This window comes from Schizosaccharomyces pombe (assembly GCF_000002945.2).
Source record: "Schizosaccharomyces pombe strain 972h- genome assembly, chromosome: III".
Classification (NCBI taxonomy): domain Eukaryota; kingdom Fungi; phylum Ascomycota; class Schizosaccharomycetes; order Schizosaccharomycetales; family Schizosaccharomycetaceae; genus Schizosaccharomyces; species Schizosaccharomyces pombe.
The window spans coordinates 1,156,576-1,178,916 of record NC_003421.2 but is presented as its reverse complement, the minus strand read 5'-3'; the positions used below and the strand labels follow the sequence as shown (position 1 = coordinate 1,178,916).

The 22,341-nt window shown below is 36.7% G+C and overlaps 10 protein-coding genes, 13 long non-coding RNA genes and 1 other non-coding gene across 24 annotated transcripts, besides 1 other annotated feature; 14 read left to right on the top strand and 10 right to left on the bottom strand.

Moving 5' to 3' along the window:
* Positions 1-1,109, bottom strand: SPOM_SPNCRNA.7250. Its single transcript, NR_196589.1, has one exon. It is a non-coding gene; the product is annotated as a non-coding RNA (long non-coding RNA).
* Positions 61-1,197, top strand: tum1 (thiosulfate sulfurtransferase Tum1). The gene is made up of 2 exons (NM_001355910.2): positions 61-370; positions 428-1,197. The coding sequence occupies exons 1-2, from the start codon at positions 92-94 to the stop codon at positions 1,043-1,045; spliced, it is 897 nt and encodes a 298-aa protein (NP_001342924.1). The 5' UTR covers positions 61-91; the 3' UTR covers positions 1,046-1,197.
* got1 (transport protein Got1) lies at positions 1,123-2,158 on the bottom strand (the record flags this gene model as incomplete). The annotated part of the gene is made up of 4 exons (NM_001023080.3): positions 1,123-1,788; positions 1,920-1,964; positions 2,045-2,091; positions 2,137-2,158. 4 exons carry the CDS (start codon positions 2,156-2,158, stop codon positions 1,513-1,515), a joined length of 390 nt encoding a protein of 129 aa, NP_588088.1. The 3' UTR covers positions 1,123-1,512.
* SPOM_SPNCRNA.7249 lies at positions 1,214-1,416 on the top strand. Its single transcript, NR_196588.1, has one exon. It is a non-coding gene; the product is annotated as a non-coding RNA (long non-coding RNA).
* SPOM_SPNCRNA.7248 lies at positions 1,578-1,901 on the top strand. Its single transcript, NR_196587.1, has one exon. It is a non-coding gene; the product is annotated as a non-coding RNA (long non-coding RNA).
* A 166-nt stretch (positions 2,159-2,324) lies between the features above and the next one.
* Positions 2,325-2,667: an LONG TERMINAL REPEAT.
* A 286-nt stretch (positions 2,668-2,953) lies between these two features.
* Positions 2,954-3,071, top strand: SPOM_SPNCRNA.120. Its single transcript, NR_150059.1, has one exon. It is a non-coding gene; the product is annotated as a small non-coding RNA, expressed in stationary phase and quiescence (non-coding RNA).
* A 195-nt stretch (positions 3,072-3,266) lies between these two features.
* On the bottom strand, positions 3,267-5,477 carry mam301 (protein Mam30). The gene has a single exon (NM_001023079.3). The coding sequence runs from the start codon at positions 5,425-5,427 to the stop codon at positions 3,388-3,390; it is 2,040 nt and encodes a 679-aa protein (NP_588087.1). The 5' UTR covers positions 5,428-5,477; the 3' UTR covers positions 3,267-3,387.
* SPOM_SPNCRNA.7247 lies at positions 5,078-5,453 on the top strand. The gene has a single exon (NR_196586.1). It is a non-coding gene; the product is annotated as a non-coding RNA (long non-coding RNA).
* Positions 5,478-5,617: 140 nt separating the features above from the next.
* On the bottom strand, positions 5,618-10,375 carry nte1 (lysophospholipase). The gene is made up of 3 exons (NM_001023078.3): positions 9,988-10,375; positions 9,764-9,938; positions 5,618-9,706 (listed from the first exon to the last, which is right to left on the bottom strand). Exons 1-3 carry the CDS (start codon positions 10,185-10,187, stop codon positions 6,131-6,133), a joined length of 3,951 nt encoding a protein of 1,316 aa, NP_588086.1. The 5' UTR covers positions 10,188-10,375; the 3' UTR covers positions 5,618-6,130.
* On the top strand, positions 5,635-9,983 carry SPOM_SPNCRNA.1177. The gene has a single exon (NR_150033.1). It is a non-coding gene; the product is annotated as a non-coding RNA (long non-coding RNA).
* On the top strand, positions 10,145-12,099 carry SPOM_SPNCRNA.7246. Its single transcript, NR_196585.1, has one exon. It is a non-coding gene; the product is annotated as a non-coding RNA (long non-coding RNA).
* Positions 10,640-12,416, bottom strand: hem12 (putative uroporphyrinogen decarboxylase Hem12). Its single transcript, NM_001023077.4, has 5 exons — positions 12,313-12,416; positions 12,221-12,255; positions 12,150-12,174; positions 11,594-12,102; positions 10,640-11,544 (listed from the first exon to the last, which is right to left on the bottom strand). Exons 1-5 carry the CDS (start codon positions 12,356-12,358, stop codon positions 11,080-11,082), a joined length of 1,080 nt encoding a protein of 359 aa, NP_588085.3. The 5' UTR covers positions 12,359-12,416; the 3' UTR covers positions 10,640-11,079.
* Positions 12,417-12,685: 269 nt separating this feature from the next.
* Positions 12,686-14,551, top strand: SPOM_SPNCRNA.1176. Its single transcript, NR_150032.1, has one exon. It is a non-coding gene; the product is annotated as a non-coding RNA (long non-coding RNA).
* Positions 13,043-13,729, bottom strand: SPOM_SPCC4B3.06C (NADPH-dependent FMN reductase; the record flags this gene model as incomplete). The annotated part of the gene is made up of 1 exon (NM_001023076.3): positions 13,043-13,729. One exon carries the CDS (start codon positions 13,727-13,729, stop codon positions 13,127-13,129), a length of 603 nt encoding a protein of 200 aa, NP_588084.1. The 3' UTR covers positions 13,043-13,126.
* SPOM_SPNCRNA.486 lies at positions 13,939-14,743 on the bottom strand. Its single transcript, NR_150867.1, has one exon. It is a non-coding gene; the product is annotated as a non-coding RNA (long non-coding RNA).
* Positions 14,744-14,829: 86 nt separating this feature from the next.
* nro1 lies at positions 14,830-16,445 on the top strand. The gene has a single exon (NM_001023075.3). It carries the CDS (start codon positions 14,867-14,869, stop codon positions 16,046-16,048), a length of 1,182 nt encoding a protein of 393 aa, NP_588083.1. The 5' UTR covers positions 14,830-14,866; the 3' UTR covers positions 16,049-16,445.
* Positions 15,418-15,631, bottom strand: SPOM_SPNCRNA.7245. Its single transcript, NR_196584.1, has one exon. It is a non-coding gene; the product is annotated as a non-coding RNA (long non-coding RNA).
* A 155-nt stretch (positions 16,446-16,600) lies between the features above and the next one.
* Positions 16,601-18,461, bottom strand: mrpl12 (mitochondrial 54S ribosomal protein bL12m). Its single transcript, NM_001023073.3, has 2 exons — positions 18,373-18,461; positions 16,601-18,323 (listed from the first exon to the last, which is right to left on the bottom strand). The coding sequence occupies exons 1-2, from the start codon at positions 18,405-18,407 to the stop codon at positions 17,837-17,839; spliced, it is 522 nt and encodes a 173-aa protein (NP_588081.2). The 5' UTR covers positions 18,408-18,461; the 3' UTR covers positions 16,601-17,836.
* On the top strand, positions 16,629-17,676 carry lsg1 (Lsk1 complex gamma subunit lsg1). Its single transcript, NM_001023074.3, has one exon. The coding sequence runs from the start codon at positions 16,925-16,927 to the stop codon at positions 17,579-17,581; it is 657 nt and encodes a 218-aa protein (NP_588082.1). The 5' UTR covers positions 16,629-16,924; the 3' UTR covers positions 17,582-17,676.
* A 61-nt stretch (positions 18,462-18,522) lies between the features above and the next one.
* Positions 18,523-21,413, bottom strand: ipk1 (inositol 1,3,4,5,6-pentakisphosphate (IP5) kinase). Its single transcript, NM_001023072.3, has 2 exons — positions 20,757-21,413; positions 18,523-20,700 (listed from the first exon to the last, which is right to left on the bottom strand). Exons 1-2 carry the CDS (start codon positions 20,767-20,769, stop codon positions 18,791-18,793), a joined length of 1,923 nt encoding a protein of 640 aa, NP_588080.1. The 5' UTR covers positions 20,770-21,413; the 3' UTR covers positions 18,523-18,790.
* Positions 18,789-19,201, top strand: SPOM_SPNCRNA.7244. The gene has a single exon (NR_196583.1). It is a non-coding gene; the product is annotated as a non-coding RNA (long non-coding RNA).
* SPOM_SPNCRNA.7243 lies at positions 19,414-19,959 on the top strand. The gene has a single exon (NR_196582.1). It is a non-coding gene; the product is annotated as a non-coding RNA (long non-coding RNA).
* Positions 20,376-20,628, top strand: SPOM_SPNCRNA.7242. Its single transcript, NR_196581.1, has one exon. It is a non-coding gene; the product is annotated as a non-coding RNA (long non-coding RNA).
* On the top strand, positions 21,288-22,302 carry SPOM_SPNCRNA.1175. The gene has a single exon (NR_150031.1). It is a non-coding gene; the product is annotated as a non-coding RNA (long non-coding RNA).
* The last annotated feature ends 39 nt before the right edge of the window (positions 22,303-22,341 follow it).

The following is a 22,341-nucleotide window of genomic DNA, read 5'->3' as shown; positions in this document are numbered from 1 at the left end:
GAGCTGCAACCAACGCTGTACTTTCGTAAGATTACTTGAAATTCGAAGTCTATGTAGTTCGCTGAAACAAAATAAGACTCTGCTTCAAACAATGTTCTCTGTTGGTAAAAAAATCTCTTTTATTTTGCCTATTAAGGGCGTATTGCAAAAATTAAAGGATAATGCTCAAAAAACCGTTCTCTTGGATGCTACTTGGTACTTGCCAACAGACACTAAAAACGGAAAGAAGGAGTATTTAGAAAGTCGTCTTCCAGGTGCTCAATACTTTGATATAGATGAGGCTAAAGATCACAAAAATCCCCTTCCTCATATGCTTCCTCCAGCTGACGAATTCGCCTCTTACGTTGGAAAATTAGGAATTGACAGAAACGTAAGTAGTAGTTTAGAAATTCCAATTACTTAGTCTTCAATTTTACTAATATTTTAGACCAATGTTATCATTTATGACCGAAAAGGGTTTTTTTCGTCTCCTAGGGTTTTCTGGACCTTTAAAGTCTTTGGTCATGAGCATGTTTTCTTATTTCCTAATGCGTTTAACGCATGGAAAACTGAGGGTCTTGAATTGGAAACTGGAGAACCTAGAACTCCAAAGCCCGTTGTTTACGAAGGTGCTAAGTTGAACAAAGATCTGGTTGCTTCCTTTGATGACATTGTAAAGGTGATTGAAAGTCCAGATGCCGCAGGCGTTCACATCGTTGATGCTCGCGCTCATGAAAGGTTTCTTGGCAACGTTCCCGAATCTCGTCCTGGTTTAGCTAGTGGGCATATTCCTACGTCCATCAACATTCCATTTACCGAAACCACTGCTGCTGGTATTACAGCTCCGAAGCCTGAGGAAGATTTGGAAAAGGTGTTTTCTAGCCATGGTTTAACAGACAAGTCTGTTCCCATAATCACTTCATGTGGCTCTGGTGTAACTGCTTCTGTATTGTTTGCTGCTCTTAAGGAGTGCGGTTTTAAGGATGTACGCGTTTATGATGAGTCTTGGTCTGGATATGGAAAACGTGCCAATGAAGATTCTTCTTTACTAGCAACTGGCCCTTAAGCATACTATGGTTATCAACGATGTATTACGAAGATAAAGTAAAGGTGTGAATGATTTACCTTATGAGTATTGATTAGGATTTTTGTTTTTAAATAACAAATTCATTTTATTGTTAAGTTGACGAATAAATGTTGAATGATTTTGCTTTCCAATGTTAAATGTTATATAATATATATGTAGCTGTCTCGATAGTTTAACGTCAGACCCGGAAAATAATTTAATAAAGGCTCATAATAAAACTGACGAGTTTCTCTTTTTAAAGTGCAAGCCTTTGGAAAAGGTTGTTAAGTGCACTTTTGACTGGTGTTATTCAAGTGAGTTTTATGGCTATGAAACTGAAACACTTTGCGTCTTTTCTATGAAAAGAGTTAATATGATTTATTTCGTGCATAGGTGTAAGGTAATGGTTCCCTATTAGGACTTTTTTTTGGATATATAAAAATACAATAATGCATGAAGATGTAATTTTATACAGGACTTTGTTGGTATGAAGTTAAACGGTCAATATATGGTCCAATATAAGGAACTGTTCTCAGGAACGATATAATTAATGGGTAAAAGACTTTGAACAAATTGAAAAATCCAAGACATTCAACAAAAAATCCTATGATGGGGAAATGAAACAACGTAAGCAATAATCCACTAAAGAAACTTATGCTTCCTAACATTCTATCCTTACGAAGGAAGAAGCTGACGGACTTGGAGAAACCCGCTATCATAAAAAAACCAAAGACCAGTAATAACTATATACGTATTAGTGTTATACAGGAATAATAGAGAGTTGATATATGTGAGTCAATGAAATGAAATGAAAGTTAATAATTCACGTCTAAGGACACTTCATATACTTAGGATGTTTGTTTACTAAACATACATTACCAAGCGACAATAGAGGTCCATCAAAAAACATGAAAATTCCCTAAAATGTTAGCATTATGACTTTATTCTGTCAATTTGATGATCCATTTCACTTGGTAGCGAAAGAGAATTCATGTTTACCATAATCATGAACAAAAATCCCAAGGCAGTCGTACCGACCCCAATTTCTATAAAAACAGTTAAAACTTATTTTCCTGAAATTAAAAAAATACTCTGTAAATCCGATAGCCACATTTTTATTCTCTAAATACAAATTTTTGAATGTTGATTGAGCGTATTTTCTAAGGCTTAGAAAGTAAATCTAGTATGTATTTTTTAAGATTATACTGTTTGAGATAATAAACATAGTCTGCGTGAGAAAGAAAATACCGAGAACGAAACAATACTGTAATTAAAATAGTGTCATCAATAAAACACTACACTTTGATACTACGTTGCGTATCACTATATACGATATGTTAAAATCATTTGAGGTCTTTCTTTTTTTTTGAGAATTAAGAGCAAATATAGATCTATATAAAAAGATAATAATAACGATTAGGAAGATTATAAATAGAGCTTCAACTGAACCTCGTCGTCCCTCAGTTTAATTATAAGTATATTGTGATAGGTAACAATACAGTTTATATAGTATAATACCTATACTCAGTTGCTTTACCTACGTATTGCAATAAATAAATCACAAAGGTAACTCACCGCAGTACTACGTACTGTTAAAACATATATCAAACTGCGTTGCTACAATAGAGAGGCGGAAGGAGTACAGCGTATTCATTCCTAGCAGATTTTAAGTGTAGTATTTCAATGAATTTATGACTTTCAATTAGTTATGAAACAACCCTGTATCTAACTGTGTATTTACTTTACACTTTAGCAAGATTACTACTCATCACCTTAGCGTGCCTCTTTAATATCACTCGGAATAAACGACATCGTCCAAAAAATAAGACAGCCGTTAAATCTCAAATGAAGCTTTAATTTGCTCTTATGCAAATCGGGAACACTTTCATACTAGTTCAAAATGCGGACAATTTATTCTTTCTCATATCTAAAAAATTAAATAAGTTAAAAACCCCCCAAAAATGTAATATTCTCGTAGCTACGCATAAAGCATAGCATAGGTTCGTAGCAGGTAGTTGAAAACATTCAAATAATATCAGCAATGTGTAATCGGACTAAACAGCCGGGATAAATTATAAAATGTTTACCAGGTCCGAACAAAACAGCTTCATTCTTTAAACTTGTTTTGTAAAATCTTTAAAGCAATAAATCTAAAACTAATCGCAGTACAAACTAAACAAAAAGGGGTGTATGTTTGCTTTTCCAATTTCTTTAATTTATTGGCTCAATGGACAAATAGTAAGCTTAATAAATAGAAATAATCAATCACAAATGAAACAAAGGAACGATTGTAATACACTGGTATCAAGGTATCAGCAGTACTAATTCAATAATCCAGCCGTCTATTTCTTGCTTTTACCTTTTCTTCGTTTCCGCTTATTTCGAGGTACCTTTGAAGATGACGTTTTAACAGATAGTGTACTTGATACACTCATAGGTGTATTATGAACTGAATCCACATCGTCCTCATGAGAAGTGACCGTAACCTTGGGAACAACAATACCATTGCGTTCTACCATTTCCACAATGTCAGCATTATTAGGATCTACTGAGCGCTCAAATGGTTCAATAACAATACGATTCGTTCCATCGGGTGATACAACATTACTCTCTATAACATTTCCTAACCTTACACGCTTACCTGTAAAGGTCTTAGAAGAATTCGATGATATGCTTCCGGAATTATCCTTTTTTCCATCAGCTGATTCAGTCCTTTCCGATTGTTGGTTGCCGTTGTTTTCTGTTGTTTTTGATGATGAAGGATCAGTTCCGTTCGGTAAAGCTTCAGGAGGTTGTGTAGATGGGCCATTATGAGCTTGACTAGACGGACCATCAGCTACTGAGGATTTGTTTTCCTTGGAAACATCGATGCTGGAACGCTGACTGCCATGCGCCTGCAATTCTGCATTTACTCTTGAAATTTTGCTCGGTAAATCGGAGCGAGAAGGTGATTGCGACATTGACCCATAACCAGTAGAGCTTTGAATAAGCGAAGGGCTCTTCACCTTGACACGATCATTAGTCACTAATCTGGGATTAAGAGCAGAGTTCTTGGGATTCAATATCGGAGCATGTTCATTGGCAGCCAGGTCATGGCTGCGTTGGCTCTTGTGAAGAGCAGCCATAGTACTCAAATGCGAACGATGGAGCATACGATTCCAAAAATCATTGTTCTCACCAACTCTGGGCAAGCCTTTGTGGACATCGATATAAACATCTGTTTCATCAATAATTTCCTCACCAATTAGCTCCTCTATAATATCTTCAAGTGTTATAACACCAATGGCACCATGAGGCTCACCAGGACTATTTGAAATAAGGATCATGTGACTCTTTCCCTCTTGACAATAATTTAACAAGTCAAGGCAAGATGTATTTGGCCACGTTTGAGGTAAAGTAGCAAGGGCGAACTTGCCAACAGGCCATTTATCATCAGGATCATAGCCGATCAGGGTTTTTGTCAACAACATGCCAATGAAATCATGAGGAAATCCAGGTTTGTGAACGGGTATTCTAGAGTAACCGGCACAAATAATTTCTCCGATGAGGTCTTCATCCAAAATTCGATCCATAGGAAGTGTAAAAACATCCTCGATGGGAGTCATAATACTCTCGGCATGCTTTTCTCGTAAATCCAAAACAGCTGTAATAATAGTGACTTCATCTTGATTCAACTTATCAATTCCCAAATCACGATGAAGTGTAACGAGGGTTTTCAATCCAGATTTCTTGTACATAGTGCTTTGCGATTCGCCTAGACAAGCATCCAAAATCAAAGCAGTAGGATAGGCAATGGGCCACAACAAATACATCATGAATAATACTATAGGCTCGAGCTTAGCACCGATCGATAGACCATAGCGAACACAGGTAGCTTGAGGAATAACCTCTCCAAATATAACGATCATTGCGGTGGAAATCAAAACGGCAGGCCAACCACCGCCAATAATACTATCAAATACAATGGGCAAGGTTTCGTTGACAATCACGTTTCCCAGCAGCAGAGTCACCAATACCCAGTGCTTACCTCTTCTTAGCAACTTCAAAACCTTTCTGGCGTGTACACGTTCGCTTGCATCTCCACTTTGTTCAAGAACTTGAAGGTGAAGATCATCACAACCCATTAGACCAATAGTTAACCCAGCAAATACACCTCCTAACAAAATCAAAACAGCGCTAATAATTAGCTTCATCCAATACTCAAAATCCGAATCCTTTTCAGCACTAACGAAACCTCCATCTTGAGAAGGATTCATTGCAATGCCAATTCCATCATTCTGTCTAAACGCCCTTAAAGGATATGCAACCGCATAACTCTGCAATAATATGAAAACTGTTGAAAAGCCATACAAACTGGCTTTTCGAATTCTCAATAGGGACATACTCTTCCTACCAAAATCAATAGATTCTGGTTAGACACACTGAAAGTGGTAGAAAAAAGGTTAGGCGTTTTCGTATCTAACCCTTAATCTCACATATAGCGCATTACACTAAATAATTTTAGCGAACTTTAGCATCATAACCTTTTTATTATTTAACGTAACGTAACAATAAACAATGGACAATATAGTATTGCTATTAAATCTCGTAAATATTAGTACTAATATATCTTCGAAACTCCTTGATAAAATTCTATGATCATTGCTTGTGTATCATCTTTTGGTAAAATGGTGTTCAATCTAACGTTGAAGGTAAAGATGAACTAAAACGCTGGGGGGGGAGCCTATATATATACTCAATACCGTTGGGAAGATAACGCTATCTCGTCGCTTAAACGTGTAATATTGCAGATGCCGGGGTTTGATAAGTATGCAAAATAAAGCTGCACGAGATGAAAAGTAATTTTCATAAATCTAAAGTAAAAAATAACTTTATTTACCATCGGTCAAACTGGGTATTAACTAAAAGAAGCCACAGGTTTTGCCGAGATTCTCATAAAATAGTCAATTTTATTCATAATAGTAAGCGCTTCCGAAGTTTAATGATTTAATTCGAAGTATTGCTAGAGTACGTGCATGAGATCGTTATGCAAACCTTTCATATGCGGTTCTGATTAAACATAGTAAATGCGAAATCTTACCCTTCTTACAAAGAATTACGTCTTGAAGACAAAAACTTGGGATGACGCTTGGATGTATCGCGTGGAGAAAGAATATCATCTAATTTGTGAGATGTCTTCAATTTTTCGACATACTCTTTTCCGTAATTGTAGCCGACGTTATAGATTTTTTCGAAACTTCCAAATTCCAAAGTCGGAAAATCTTTAACAGGAGGTCGCATGTAAAAGCATCCAGGCATCGATTTTACCTTTTCACCTGTCGCAACACTAGTAACATAAGTAAGGCGAGATTGAATTTCAGCCAATGAAGGAAACGATGTTTTAGGAATAAATGGAATCCATCGAGAAATCAGGGCCCAAACACCGGACACTGTGTCTCCATAATGCATTGGCTCGCGGGAATCTTCACTACCTACATCAATGGCAAAGATTGAGCTCGCACCTAATGATTGCATATGAGAGACTGTCAAGTTATCCATATAACCACCGTCTAAAAGCATGTCCCCACTATCCGAAAGCATGGGAGGGACGAGGCCTGCAAGCGACATACTAGCCCTAATGTATCTCCACGCATAACCACTCGAGTGGATGTCCATGCGAGAATGGGTAATATTAGTGGTATTGGCGTAGAACGGTAACCAAAAGTCTTCAATATGTATCTCCCCAAAAGTCTTCCATATACCACGATTAAATTCATGCCCAGTGGTATACGCTGCTTGTGGATACGTTACATCCAGTACAAATCGCCATAGGTTCGCCATACGTCCGCAAAATTTCTTTGCTCTACCAAACATCGGGACCAGATCCGCCTCCCATGCGTACAGACCACCATTAAAGGCTCCAATACTGGTTCCTCCAATAATGTCAAATGGAATTCCAGCTTCCTCTAACGCATATAGAATGCCGATTTGCGAAATGCCTCTAGCTCCACCCCCACCAAGAACAAGTGCAATGGCTTTTCCACAAATCCTTCTGGCTAGACGAGCAAAATCGCTGTCTTGGGCACGATTCGCTTGGTACACCGGATGCAAGTGCTTCCAATCAATGTACTTTCGAAAGCCATAATGCAAATTTTGTACTTTTGCTCGTATAATGTTTAAAAATACCTTAGCCTCATTATTTTGGGATATTTCGTTATCAAGTCCAATGCGTAGTTGGACATGGTGATGGGCATAAACCCAAGGTCGTTCTTTCAACCATAGTCTTGTCAAGCCTGATGGGCAAAATCTTTCGGGGTGAAGCAAGACTAACTCCTTTCTAGCAGTTGACTTCATAGCAATAAGATGTTGCTCATATTCTCCAATATTTGGATTTTGATCGGCTTCAGCAAGAATGTAGATACAGTCAGCCTGCCTGATGCAAGTTTGCAACCAAGCGCTGCCCACACCAGAATCAGCGACGTATATTAGTATATCATATTTGTCTTCGAGATCACTTAGGTAACTTGAAAGCTTAAATCTGCCCATACGACTAAATGCATGTTTTCCCAAATGCTCTAAAACCGAAGATTGTCTAAGTACCTTCACCGACTTTCCCATAACAGACAGCACAGAAGTAAGCTTTTGAGAGAAAAGAATGAGCAAACCTGTGGATGAAGAAGGGACTATAGCTAGAGTTCTAATGCTGTGTTTTTCATGTGGTTGATGTTGCATTCCATCCATAGATTTGTTATTAAGAAGCAAATTCATTCTGTTTGCAATAATTTTTGACAACTGTAAACCAACAGCAGGATGACTTAAAGACAAAGCATTAAAAAGGGTTTCGGGAATTTTAGCCAACTCAGAATCACGAATGGCAAAAAGGGTACTACTTCTGCGATTATTTAATAGCATTTCTAGTTCTCCCACACTGTCTCCTTTTCCATACTCGTTAAAGTAATCCACTTGAGTTCTAGCGCTTCCGCGTTCATCCTCAATTGAACGCAAACGTCCGTTTAAAACCACATAAACGCAATCACTGGGATCGTTCTTTTCATAAACAACTTGATCAGGGTTAAGATGTATCCAACCGACAGCAAAATCTAATTTCAAAAGTAATGATGGTACTAATGAGATAAGCCTTTTTGCAATTGTTAGGGATATTAATGGCTCTTGATCAATTATCCTTTCCAAACAAGAACGAGGTAGAAATCCAACGAGAACATCTGATCTAGCCGTAACGTTAATGAAAGAACGATAATTGGAAACACAAGCCTGATAATTAACGATTCCACCAGGTTTAATCATAAAAGAATGCATTCCTAAATCTGTATCATAAGAGGTACTAAAAGTTAATTTGGAAGGGCAAGTAGCATCCAAAAATCCGTCAATAATATAGTACAGGCCATCTGCATGATCCCCTTGTCTAACAATAGTCGTCCCTTTTTTGTAAAAGATGATTTCAATCTCTTTAGCAAATTCAAGGATAGTAGATTTCTTCGTACTAACTACGATTGAACTCTTTACTTCTTCTCTATCCGTAGCACTCATCATCGCAATTTGGCCAAGAAAATCCACCTTCTTCAAAGAATCAGAATCACCTTCAGATGAGTCATTTTCAGTGCACAGATCATCGTTGTCTTCTTTTAGTTCATAATTGAAAACACCCAAAGACTTAAAGATGCACTGTAATAAGCCGTCTCGGAAAGAGGCTGAGATATCGTAATCTCCAACTTCTCTAGAATATGATCGATTTAGAGGAAATTTTCTCAATGGACCCACCGAGGTTGAAAGAAGTGTTGAATGAGGATTTGTGGAAGAAAGTAAATCACCTGCATTTGCTGTTGAACGATCAATATCGGAAACAAAGTTACCATGCTCTTTGTCAAAAGCTTTGCTAAAGTATTGATTGGAAAGTCTAGACTGAGCTCCTTTGCTTCTTAAAACTATGAAACTCTCATTTGATGCTTGGGAAAGATGTTCAGACATTGCTTCCTTCTTGAAATCATCAATAATATCGCTGCGAATATAATTAGGTAACTCATACGCAGTGAGAGAATTAAAATTTTTCTCAATACTGAATATGGCATCAGATAAGCCTAAATATTCATACCCTGTTGAAAAAGTTACACGTTGAAATCGAGTTAAAATTACTTGGACAATTTGAGCACTGGAGTTAGGAAATTTGTGAACCAAGTGATGAAATGCATTAGCAGGAATGACGGCAATAGTGGTATCAATTTTCGCTTTGGCAATAATACGAGCTTTTTTGGGTTGTGGCATATGCGGTTTGCTAGCATTGTTAGCACCAGCTTCTGTAGTAGTGCTACTGCCAGGTCTTAGTGAACTAGTGGTAGACTTGAACGGATTCTCTTTACTAGTAGCTTCGGGAATTAATTCTGTAAAAAGTTCCAGAACTGTGAAAAAGCTTGAAAGTGGAGCACCATTGGATACCTCTGTTAGTAGTCTATATTCTGGTTGACCAGCTTCTTCAACAACCTCTGCGGAGTCCTTTTCTGGCGCAGTAAATACTTGAAAGCAACCATCAACCACCAGTATAAAGGATGATTGTTCGCCAAGGTAAATTGTATTACCTTCAGCTACACGTTGGGTTCGGATATGTCTAGCTAACTCAACAAAAACAGGTTTCTCCAGGTAACCAAAAATACTGATAGCACTTAGAAACTAAAGGGGTTAGCTAAATCATGAAATTTTAAAAGAAACTTTACAAAAAAGGCATACTTCGTCGAGATAATTCTGAAATCCAATTCTTGGTTCTGACGGCCTTATGTTGGTATCAGGACCCAATTTGGCTTCCTTAATAGGTGCTTCATGAGGAAGCCTTGCATATTTATTGAGATATCTATATCGAACGACAAGGATTACGACACATATTGAAACGAAAAACAAGAACAACCTGATTGTAAGTAATGAATTAAAAAAAATGTTACTTCAAAGAGACTTACAATGATTTAAAGTTGAATTGTATCGTAAGTGAGTATGTGACTATTTTATACGCCCATTTTGGAACAGTAATGGTAGCAAACGATAACAGAAATAAAGAAAACCTTGTTACAGACACCAAACTAAGAGTTACAGATCGCAAAACAAAAAAAATAACTTTGGAAACTATTCTGTTTTGCAAAATACGATCTGTGATGTCCATTAATCGGTAATAAATTAGAAAAGTTCGTCAAAAAGTTGTAAACAACCAGTCGTAACTCCAGCTTATAAACCACAGAAAGTAAAAGACAAAATTGCAGCAACCTGTAAATTTTTTTTATTAATGACAGAAAAAATGTCTAAAAGCGACAGTTCTCAATTTTCAGTTACGTTGTTGCAATGGTAAAAGATATACTAGGTTATGCGAAATTGGTACACTAGAATTGAGTTCGTGAAGCAACTGGTTAGCCCATAATACTGACGTCCATAATCTTGCGATCCAAGCTTTCGACAGTCGATAATGGGAAAAGGTTTTCTTATTTTTTTTATTTTATTGACTTGAACTGCTTTTTTTTTTTTTTTTTTTTTTCCCAAGATATTGCTTTACTAAAAATTGACTTCCCAAATAGTAATAAAAGGCTATGATCCTATTTCTTAATTACATATTATGAAAGTATGATTTATTAGGACTTTCTATAAAATTTTTAGGTAAGGTTTTTTCATAAAGGACTTCATGAATTTGATTTTAAATCATGTCTTCTAACAGACATATGGAATCAGCAAAAATAAATAAATAGTAGCTTCCATGGATTTAAGACAAATAATTTACAATAACTAAGCAGCAATTGCTAATTCCAGGTGACTAATATACTACCCTAAAGACTCAAAAAAATGAAGCACTAAGGCTTTCTAAACTAAAGGATTTGAAATGTGAATGTTTGATGGAATAGATATGATTAACGCCTTTGGAATTCTTTAGCTTGTCTTCATTTTTCAAAGGTAATTCCAACAAATAGAAGTTTCAACTCAAAACAAACACCGATCACCAAACAAATACATAATAAATGACTCTGAGATTTTGGATCGATGGAGTGAATAAATTTTTATTTCAATAATTACGCAGAGCCATATTGATGACATTTCTCTAAGAAGAAGCGAACATCATCTGGATTGACACCAGGTGTAATACCATGACCCAAATTAATAATATAGCCTTGTTTTCCGCCTCCAAAATCTTGGATCATTTCCTTGGTACGGGCTTCAATAATTTCGCGTGTGCCATATAAAATGTTAGGATCCAAGTTACCTTGGAATGTAACACGACGATTACCTCGAATACGGACAGCCTCTTTGGGACTGACCGTCCAGTCTAAACCAATAACATCGTAACCTGAATCACACAATTGGTCAATTGCATACCAAGCACCTTTTGCAAAAACAATCATAGGAACCTCGTCTCGTTTCTTTTTCTTCAAGTGTTGCTTAACTTCTTGACATATTCGCACCAGATAAGGGTATGCATACTCCGTAAAGTCTTCGGGGGATAATTCACCAGCCCAGGAATCAAAAATTTGAAGTAGCTATATATTATTTGAATTAGTATAGAAAATAATCAGAGTTAACTCATACCTGTGCTCCAGCGTATACTTGCTGTATCAGATATGAAACCGTGGCATCGGTAATGATTTTAAGAAGCTTGTGGGAAGCCTCGGGGTACCGAAAAAGCCAAGATTTAGCTTTTGCAAAAGTTTTGGAGCCACCTCCTTCAATCATGTAGGCCATAATAGTCCAAGGAGCACCAGAAAATCCCATCAAAGGGACCTGTCCATCTAATTTTTCGCGAGTCAAAGAAATTGCATCCATTACATATCCCAATTTAGCCGAGATGTTGGGAGTTTTTTCTAAAAGGTCAATATCTTCAGGCACAACCAGAGGTTTAGGAAAATGCGGCCCTTTTTGCTCAAGCATAACCACTTGCATCCCTAATGCTTGAGGGATCACTAAAATGTCACTAAAAATAATTGCTGCGTCAAGCAGACCTTTAAAGCGGGTGACTGGCTGAAGTGTTAGCTCACACGCCGTTTCAGGTGTTTGACACATCTCAAAAAAGCTTTGTTTAGCACGAAGCTTATGATATTCTATGGTCTCGTTAGTGCAAACGATCAAGTTTAAGTCGTGCACGTACCAGGAAGATATCTTCCAGCTTGCCTCTAAAAGAACGTTAGCAAATTTATAATCATCTTTTTTTTTACATACCATAATCCAAACAGGAGGACGTTCTACTTCTTCTCCTATTATTTCATAATGTGAGTAAGCGCTTACAAATTGCTAAAGCGAAAGTATAATACCCTTTGCAGCCCTAAGAATCAAGTCATTTTTCATTTTTGGGTACATTATTAATGCTGAAATGACTATTTAGAAATAATGTAAAGATAGTAGGAATGTGGGAGACAAGAGAAAGGATTGCGCTAACCAGAGATCGTATCACCATGTAAGAAAATAGGGAACCACAAAAGATTTGGCAGAATTAGCAGTAAATTCTACATTTTCTCTAGTCAAATCTAGTTAATTTGTTTAGATATTTCATAGTCTCGTGTATTGAGCCGTTGTCTTGAAAACTAAAATCCCTTCAAAGTATACCTAAAACCGATAGTATTGTAGACTGGTATAAGGTTCAGAGGCCTGACTACCCGAGACCATATCATAATGCTTATAATGCATATTATTCATAACGACTACATGTGTGTACATATTTTCTTGACATGTTAACAGTCAAAACAAAGCAGTTTTTCAAGTAGTAATTATGTCCTTTTTCTTATAAACGAAAAACACGAATAGCTTCACTGAAATTGTATTAAAATATAATTTTAAAGGGAACTTTTACTGCTGAACAAATTCGTATTACACAATGACTGAATATGAACCGTGTTTACTAATACATGCGTGCTAAAAATCCTTCATTAGGCAACACGAACAGCAGGAAGGATTAAGGTATTAGAGTCCATTGGTAAGTTGATATGACAGTAATAGATCTATCCATGTGAATAAAATCTAAAACCAAACAGATTTACTGGAAAATTGGCTTTTTAAAAAAAAACAAAAAACAGACTTTATTAAATGCACTCTATACTAGCTTTCAAAATACTCTTATGTTTTAATTATCTAGGGTTTCCTTTCAGGATTGCTTTCAAACAACTGAGAAAACTCACCGAAGGCTTTCTTAAGTTCACCAAGGTGCTTTGTAAATTCAACCGCTGGGTCGACTACACCTTGAACAATTTTATCTCTGGGTAACGTGAGCGCTGGCATGGTAGGCGCGACTCGCATCTTAAGAAAACCGGCAACATGTTTTAGTTGCGAAGCACAATCTCCTCCTCCATGGCCACCATAGCTTACAATCAAAAGCGGTTTTCCATTCCACTCGTGATACAAGTGGTCTAAGGCATTTTTAAGGATTGCAGGATATCCACCATTGTATTGCGGAGTTACAAAAACAAAACCATCTGCTCCAGCAATTTTGGACCCCCAGGCCTTAGTATGTTCCTGAGTGTACACATCTATTCCCATAATTGGAAGTCCGGGTTCATCGCTCATAGATAGAGGCCAATCAGTTAAATCAACTTTTTCGTAGTCAAAATTAGTCTCTCTTTTTCCCATCTCACCAACCCACGTTGCAATAGTTGGACATAAGCGTTTGCTGCGAACGCTTCCCATAATAACCAGGATTTTGGGAGTAATCTTCAGTAATTTTTCAGGCAAGGTCATGATGTTAATAATGTAAATGAATATCTGAGTATTCTTTTACTGTGTGAAACAATGTAGTGCTTTTATAAACTAGCATGTTGTTATGTCCGAGCCTCGGACATGACTAATTGTTCAAGATAACTTAGTAATATTAAAAAAATTAGAAATTCTGTCATCAAATGGTAAAAAAGGCTTTATTTTGTTTTATAATTGGCTAACAAACTTTCAATTTCATCTAGTACATTCATCCTAAGTACTTATTACTTCGGCACCTGAATCAAGTAATTTATTGATATGGCGACCGAAATATATATACTAGTGCTGTATTTTTAAGGTGCTGGAGCAATCTTGGTCCATTACCATAAAGCAGCCGTTTAAAAAAATTAAAATAAACAAACTCGTTGATCAGATATCGTTCAAAAACTAAGAAACGAATTCAAATTCCCTGCCAAAGAAACGGTCAAAACCACATAAAAGTTGCGATTTCGTATTATATTATTGTTTAATAAAGATTAGCGTTACATTACAAAACTGCCAAATCTTCAATGTTATCTCGTGCTGGCAATTTTGTATAGCACCTTTTTGCGCCATAAGCCCTAAGAAATATTGCCGCATTTTGAATATCATAGATCTCCTTTACAGAAACCTATCTTAATCAATTTACTAAGTTAAATTTCGGCTAGATATGTTTACTTCAATTGCTCTAGATCCGCTGAAGTCATAAAGCTTTACTTTCTTCCATCTCCTTTTTAATTTTGCTCTTTTTTTTTAACAATGAAAATCCAAAACGTGTTAATGTATCTTGCTGCATAATTAGATGTTTAAAATAAGCTTCCCCTTCACAATTTAAAATCATCAATTTTTGTAAACAAGTCAATATGTACGACTGTATTACGAGCCTCTATACTTTCCACTAATACATTTTAACATGTCAAGTTCTCCAAGCTTCTGGTAACTCGTTTTCCACAGCCACAAAACGACGGTATTGTTTTTGTTACGCCATGCTCTTATTAGGTTTAACGCACATGGCCGACAACGCAACAACAATACCACATTACGTTGTAACTTGCTAACAAGTTTCCCGCGCGATTTTTGGGTAGAAAAAATCACTCGATGTCAACGCTGCCTTAGCAAAACAGGTTAATTTAACGGTTCGTTATGATTGGAAGAAGACCTCAAGGTCTACGCGCTGCTGCTTCTTTAAAGAAGCAGCAGCAGCTTGAAAAACAAAAGCAAGAAGCCTCTTATGAGCTGTCAGGAAACTCGTCTCCTAGTAAGGAAAACGGAAGCGAAAATGTCGACAATGGAGAAATGGAGGATGAGACAATGCTTGTTTACACAGAGGAAGACAATATTTCACAACTTTGGGGTTTATACGAGATGAGTCGCGAAAAGTTGGAAAATGACGATATAGATGCTAGTGTGAGCCTTGTCTTTGGTACCATTCACGAGGCTGATAGAATATTACGGAATACCGAGGACATTTCTACATTACCCAAGGACTTTCACGCGGCCTATTCCTCCGCTCTTTTGGCTGTGTCCGAGCTTTTCGAAATTGCACAAAAGCGTCTTAAGGAAACCAATACCGAAGAATCCTACATAGATGCTGCAATCGAGAGAGCTCAACTTGGCTTGGATGCTCCTGGCAACGAATCGAGACTTTTCCTTGCTCTTGCTCGTGCTTACCTTGAGAAGGTACGTGTTCTTGTTTGGCGTCACGATAACGAGGAATCTCTTGCCAACATCCCGGTCACTCAGTTGGTAAACCCATATATTGAGAAGGCCATCCAATACCTTCGTCCTCTTGCTCAGGATTCCACTGAATATTTTGATGCTCTTACCCCCGATTCTTTACGCCCATTATACATTCTCTCTTCCTACCTCTTTCAATTCGGTGATCAATTCTCTGAAGCTTTTCTCCTTGATGTCTGTTCAATTATAACTGCATTGTGGTTAAAATCTGTTGTCGATCCCAACACTCCTGCCTATTATAAGTTAATCGCTCAAGAGGCTGTTCTAAATAATTATACTACCTTCGCGGAATATTATATGGATTTGCTCGACAACAGTGAAAGTAATGTAGATGACCTAATCAACAAGGCTTCCAGCTGGCTCAACAATTCTGTCGATACCTGGAATGTTATTTATACTCTGGATAAATCTCCTGAACGCTTGTTAAAACTTGCGGATATAAAGATGGATCTGGCTCAAATTGTTCAAGACGAGGCTAGTCAGGATAATTACTTGAAGGAAGCTTGCAATGCTATCAAGGAGGCTCAAGGATCAGGTGTTGAGTTAAGTCCTGATTATGTTGAGTTTGTAGAAGCTTATTCTGCTTAGGATCGCTTTTACTTGCAACTTGACGGGTGTATTTCCATTATATCATTATCCCGTTGTTATATTTTTCTCCTTGAACAATACATCCTGCATTTTTTTTCTCTTTTCGAGAGTATTTTTCTCCATTATATTTACTTTTTAGGCAAACCTTATAAGTTTGTCGCTGGCCATTTTAGATTTCAAAGCAGTTCTTTATTGAAAGGAAATGTTGATTTTGTATGTACGACTTAGTAGAGCGTATAAAAAAATAAAAATTGTTTACTGATTCATGGGTTTCATTTTACCATATAAGTAAGGTCGGTTTTTGTGCTTTTATTAAAGTATAGTAGTTATTCTTTCCCGCTATTTATACTCAGAGATCCTAACAGTTTGGTGAATGGTTATAACTTTATCAGGGCTATATAAAAATATCTTTGAAAATTTACTATTTCGCTGTTGAAATTACTAAAAAAGTAGTATTTAATAAAATGAGATTTTAGTTTCTTTAAAGGTACAGTAATAGTGTTTGAAATAAAGTAACATGCTACTTAAAGCAACAGATTTTGCAACATGCTAACAGTTTGAAGACCTCTTAATATTACTTATGCACTGAGTATATTTTAATTTATTTGAATCTGGAAAGGTTCAACGTCCTTTCGCAAAATAGTATCCCAACGCTTTTTTTAGTCTCAAATTTCAGAGATTGCAGCTTCAAGAATAGATGAACACTTGGCAAAGGAAGTTTATTCTATATTTGAAATTTAAGACAACACACATTATTATTATTTAAAAAATTATTCTTGATGTTTTTGGAATTCAAAGTTCACGAAGTATAAGAAAAACCATCATAACAAAAATCGTTGTTGCACTCGCAATTACCAATATACTTGCAATAATAAAATGGATCCATTTGAGGGCCGCATGACATTTCTACAGCTTTTGGGAAAATTGAATGCATCGCAATTCTCTCAAATTAAACCCGCGCAATTTGCAATTAAGCATCTAGACTTGGAAGAAGACTTATATTCATGTATATGGGAGGAACTAGAGTCAGGTTCGTTCAATACAAGAGTGAATATCATGTACTTTGTGGACACACTCTGTGAGATGTGCTTAAAAAATGGCCTTACAGGTGGATATCTTAATATGATTAGTAGAGATATCTGTAAGCTAGTCCAGAACGTAGCTCCTATAGGAGCTGCTGGAGCTGCTAACGCTCCAGAGGTTAGAAAAGTACTCCAGTCTTTGCATGAAAAGAAGGTAATCGATGATAATCAATATAAAGATGCTATGGCTACGGTAGAAGCCCATGAACAAGCGAGCAAGTCAGGTGATACCAGTACTTCAGGAGCCATTTCAAAAAACGACATTCTTAAGAGGATTGAAGAAGACAGAGAGCGACACAAAAGAATGCGTGAAAACATTTGGGCTATTTCAGAACCAGAGTTAGAAGCGGAAATTGCATGGAACACTACCCAAGGAATTACTGAAAGCGATTTGGAATCCCTAAAGGATGAATACGAAAAGTTTAATGAATGTCTTCATGCAACTTCCTGAACCGAAGAGCGAAAACATAGAGTGTAACCCAAATAGAATAAAAACATATAATTAACTAATAATTTTGGAGTATTTTATACATTACCTAATATCTGGTTTTTTTAGAGATGATGAATTTTCCCTCCGTAGCTTAGTTTTTATGGGAATCCAAGAAAGTAAATCGTGTCACAATGTCAAAGCAATAACAAAAAGGTTGCCCAAAGAATTTGAATGGCGGAAAAGCATAGAAATGAAATTTTTTATAAACAACCCAGTTTATTCGAGGACTACTTTACAAGAAAGTTTCTCTAACTTCGATTTTATAGCTTCAGCATCCTCTTTCAAAATATTTTCTTTCAAAACCTTTGGAGCACTTTCAACGAATTTCTTTGCGTCCACAAGAGATAATCCCAAAAGAGACTTCACCTCTTTGATCACCTTGGCTTTCGAACCAGCATCAAACGATTCGAGTTTCAAATTCCAGGTGGTTTTTTCCTCTTTCTTTTCCTCAGGAGCTTTCTCTTCAGAAGGAGCGGCTGAAGCTACTGCTGGAGCCACTGCTGCCATCGGAGCTATTTCAGCAATGTTTAACTTCTCCTTTAATTGCTTTACAAGTTCAGACGTCTCTAACAATGATAGAGAGCTTATTTTGTCAACCATTTCCCCAATTTGGGCATTATTGTTTTGTACAGATGCGGCAGCTCGAAATGATCGCGTGTTTACCAACGATCTTGCCCAGTTCTTACTGGAAGATAAAGCACGTCTTTTAAAGTTAGTATAAATTTGTTAATTAAAAATAATTACAATCTTACAGATTTCTTGTTTGGCGTGATGCGATGCGAAACATGCTGTATTTTAAAATTATACTTGAGGTGAAGTAAGGTGCAAGTGAGATGGGGGTTGGCAAGTTAAGTATAGTAACTACAACTTTTAGGTGATCATTCATCAAATATCTAAAATATGTTCAATGGATCTTATTAATTTTTCATTAGTAATAATTAGAAAATAAACTAACCTCGTAGTAAAAAATGCTCTAGAATTATTAAGTGTTCAACAGTTAGTTGAAGAGAACAAATAAATCTAACCCTTTATTTTTATGCTTTTATCTCCCTGTTAATTATCAGGCATATAACAAATAAAACAAAAATGCATAATGTATTGAAATATTGCAATAAATCCACAAATTGATGGTGGTATTACATATTAGAAAAAAAATTAACAATGAGATAATTACTTTATGCTGCTCCGGCATGCTTTGTCAGTAGACTTCATCCCACGACCATAGTACCAACCGCCTTCAATCAAATTCCTTTCATCACGTTCCCATTTAGACATTTTGGTATTCATGTCTTTAGGATCTAAATCTAGTAATGTTATGTGATCTTTACCAATGTATAAAGTCACATCTCGAAGGGTCATCGCTAACGCAACATCAGTACGAGAGTATTGCTCTTGTAGGTCACGAAGCTTCCGTAGTATACCAGACTGAAACAATCTCATTGCGATATCAGGACTCACAAATCCTTGAAGACAGCACAAAAACTTGGGCCAATTGTTGAAATCAAGCTGTAGAGGACAAAAACCAACGGGTCTACCACGCATACGGCTAAGGGCACACGTTCGACAAACAACCCAGTCAGGTGGAGCGGCAGGGGACTGAGTCAACCATTTTGGTTTCATTTCAATTCCATCTTTGAGATCTTTCATTACCAAACAGTATTGCTCATTTAAATTTAAATAAATACCAGAAGCATTTTGGGCCGCCAGCAAAAAATCCCTAGTAACTGGCTGCAAAAAAACCTCAATTAAAAAGCTTTCCATTCCAGCAAACAAAGGATAAATTACATTTTGATAGTATTCATAAACTTGTTCTGTAGTAAAAACCTGTCCTCGACGTCGAAGACGAATTACCTTGTCTTGAAAGTAAGGATTTTTACCAACATACTCAAACACCACATTCGCACTTCCTGAGGCAAGGTATGCCCATTCAGAAATCACCAGGGATTTACCGGTGGAGGAATGATTGGAGATAACGGATGTTGGTGAATAAGGTGCAGGGGATTTAAAAAGCGGATTCGATATAATTGGAACTTGAAAATTACTACTAGCAACCGATTCATCTTGGGACTCTACACCAGAAGAAAGGGCTTTCATGGATGGAGGACGCGACATAATTGGAGTTGAAGGAGTATGTGTGTCAACGGGAGAATTTGTAACAGAAGAGCTAGCGGTACTAGCCATAGGCGAAAGGCTTACCTGAGACGCTGAAGTATGCAAATTCTGAGCGATGAGAGAATTCATGGCATCAATTTTTCCAGCTTCCCACTCTCTATTTGATAAAACATCACCAGATTTTGGAAGTTCTACGGGAGGACGGTTGTTGTTTACGGCAATTAAGGAAATGCTTTCAGCAGCCTGGCAAACTGAGGAAAACTCAACGAGCCACGTTTGGGGAATATCGTCTTGAAAACAATCCCAAGGGCGAACAATGTTGTGCATTTTTCGAAACATTTGAAGTTGCAAGCAGTAAAAATGCTTCATAAGTTGTCCAAAAAAAACACGACTTTTTGCAATAAGAGTTGGGAAGGACAAAGTTAAATGCTTCTGAAGGTCATCCAATTCACCATTGACACGGACAAGCTGGCTTTGTAATGCTTTAATTTTACTTTTTTTGGTTTCAGGATCAGGCAATTCGTAAACAACCAATAATTCTTTTTGAATTTTTTCAAGTTCTTTTACTTTTTTATCTCTTCTTTTAATCATTTCAACTGCCTTCTTTACATAGCCTTTGACCTCCTTGCAAGGAGCAATAACTATGACATGGAAATTTTGCAGGGCAAGCAAGACTTCACGACGTTGACGTTCCAAGGCCTTGTTCCAATCGACCAATGTTCCGACAGAAGCAGCAGGTTGTTTTTCAGGAGGTAACTGTCTGTACAAAGAAATCCAAGAGGCAGTGACGGAGGGAGCTATACAAACCATGCATCTCCAAGCATCATAGAAGAGTCGAGAGTTATCGATTGTAGAACGAATCGCTTTATCTAATTTGTGGATCTGATCACTCCACTGCTCAATTTGTTGATCAGAAGCAGCAATATCTAATTGTTTAGGTTCTTTTTTAGACGTAGTCTTTGTATAATCTTTTGTAAATTAAATTAGCACACTATACAAATTCAAAGGAAGTAAGAAGACATACTTTTTAGAGGCATTTCAAATTAATAGAATAAATAGGATGCAAAAAAGAAAAGAAGAAGGGTAGAAAATGAGAATAGACCAAAATTCTGAACGAAATAGTTGTAAGAGAAGGAAAATATAACCAACTGGCTGATGAGTAAGTAAGTAAATGTGAATTGAAACAAGAAGCTCTAGGATAATTTTCTAGTCTAATAAGGCGGGAATTTTTGATGCTCAGCAAGGATTTGGCGGTTTGACAGGGAAGGTAAATCTTGGGGATATTCCCAAAGGAAATCAGAGGTTCTCGTATTATGGTATTAAATGTAAAAATAAGTTAAAGAGCAGGTGCTTTGAGCATCCACAGAGAATTCCAACTCCAATTCGAAAAAAATAACCCCTTTCGAGGCGTTGATTAATGGTGAAAATAACAAATGACTGATGTTAGGTCAGCTTTCACTTACTGATCCTATTTATGAATCTCGTAATCCGTATTTACGAAACTCAAGAAAAGAACAATTGCGACTATAGTAGTAAGAGTTGAAGTTGGAAATGCGAATTCATTAGCTAATTAATTGATTTGTGTTGCAGAGTATGTATAGTAAAAGTTACTAGTAGTTTGAAATAGCTGCACAAAATATGTGTCTGCCAGGTGGTAGTGCGTTCTGGTGATACAAGTCTTGAAATTGCGACATGATTTGATAACTTTATATACTCGCAAGATGGCCAAACTAACTAACCGGGCGATTTGAAAATGTGAAGTTTGGTACCAAATCGAGTTTTTCCGCTTATGTTTGGCAAATTCTTCAGCTAGTTCAAATCGCCGGTGCGAGAAATAATTCCGATCCGTTAGGCGATAAAAAGCGATGCGCCTATATCATAATTTTCTAAGAAAGTCATTTTAACAATTTTAAAGTTATCATGCTAAAATCGCTGACCAAAAAATCCGAGGCTGGTCGAGATTGATGACTTCGCAAACCGAAAGGTTCAGAAAAGAATTAGCCATATGGTGTTGCATTGGTTTGTTGAATAAATCATCTAAAAAGAAGCCGATATCTGTAACTTGTTTGAAAAATAGCGTTGTATTATGAGTGAGAATGAGAACGTTTCAGAGATCAGTGACTGTTGAGAAATTTTCCATCGACGGATCAACATTAAAATCAATATGTTTTATACATTAGTCGAAAGGAGTCTATCTTTTGGAAATTTAATTTCGGAAGAGAATGTTGACTCACATTAAGTGTAGTAAAGATAGCAACATTAGCAGGAATGGTAATTACGGACTCAACGACTTGCGGAAAAAGTTTTTTTTCTCCAAATACACATCAATGTTTTCCCCGGCCGTTACCTTTTGAATATTAAATTCTAGAAAACACACTTAGAAGTCTATAGCGCAAAAATCATATCGAAGGCATAATATAATAATATTCGAAAATAACAGATGTATTAACTGAGAACAAAAAAGGAAAGTTTTATGTTACATTGTATGAACGAGAAGCCAAGGTTTTTAGGAAAACGTTGAAATAAATAAAAGCCGTGAGCTTCATATCTAATTTGAAAATAAATGTCAGACAACTATGTTCTTAAACAGTAAAATCGTAGCGGCAGAG

What these genes read in the sequence shown, in the direction of transcription:
- hem12 (NM_001023077.4), bottom strand. Translation starts at nt 12,358, where the DNA reads ATGTACCCAAAAATGAAAAATGACTTGATTCTTAGGGCTGCAAAGG. An exon ending in GTCCTCCTGTTTGGATTATG is followed by an intron (nt 12,175 to 12,220) that starts GTATGTAAAAAA and finishes ACGTTCTTTTAG; the next exon opens with AGGCAAGCTGGAAGATATCT. An exon ending in AAGTATACGCTGGAGCACAG is followed by an intron (nt 11,545 to 11,593) that starts GTATGAGTTAAC and finishes AATAATATATAG; the next exon opens with CTACTTCAAATTTTTGATTC.
- nro1 (NM_001023075.3), top strand. Translation starts at nt 14,867, where the DNA reads ATGATTGGAAGAAGACCTCAAGGTCTACGCGCTGCTGCTTCTTTAAAG.
- tum1 (NM_001355910.2), top strand. Translation starts at nt 92, where the DNA reads ATGTTCTCTGTTGGTAAAAAAATCTCTTTTATTTTGCCTATTAAGGGC. An exon ending in AATTAGGAATTGACAGAAAC is followed by an intron (nt 371 to 427) that starts GTAAGTAGTAGT and finishes CTAATATTTTAG; the next exon opens with ACCAATGTTATCATTTATGA.
- lsg1 (NM_001023074.3), top strand. Translation starts at nt 16,925, where the DNA reads ATGGATCCATTTGAGGGCCGCATGACATTTCTACAGCTTTTGGGAAAA.
- mrpl12 (NM_001023073.3), bottom strand. Translation starts at nt 18,407, where the DNA reads ATGTTTCGCATCGCATCACGCCAAACAAGAAATCT. An exon ending in TCACGCCAAACAAGAAATCT is followed by an intron (nt 18,324 to 18,372) that starts GTAAGATTGTAA and finishes TAACTTTAAAAG; the next exon opens with ACGTGCTTTATCTTCCAGTA.
- nte1 (NM_001023078.3), bottom strand. Translation starts at nt 10,187, where the DNA reads ATGGACATCACAGATCGTATTTTGCAAAACAGAATAGTTTCCAAAGTT. An exon ending in CAATTCAACTTTAAATCATT is followed by an intron (nt 9,939 to 9,987) that starts GTAAGTCTCTTT and finishes ACTTACAATCAG; the next exon opens with GTTGTTCTTGTTTTTCGTTT. An exon ending in TTCAGAATTATCTCGACGAA is followed by an intron (nt 9,707 to 9,763) that starts GTATGCCTTTTT and finishes TAACCCCTTTAG; the next exon opens with TTTCTAAGTGCTATCAGTAT.
- mam301 (NM_001023079.3), bottom strand. Translation starts at nt 5,427, where the DNA reads ATGTCCCTATTGAGAATTCGAAAAGCCAGTTTGTATGGCTTTTCAACA.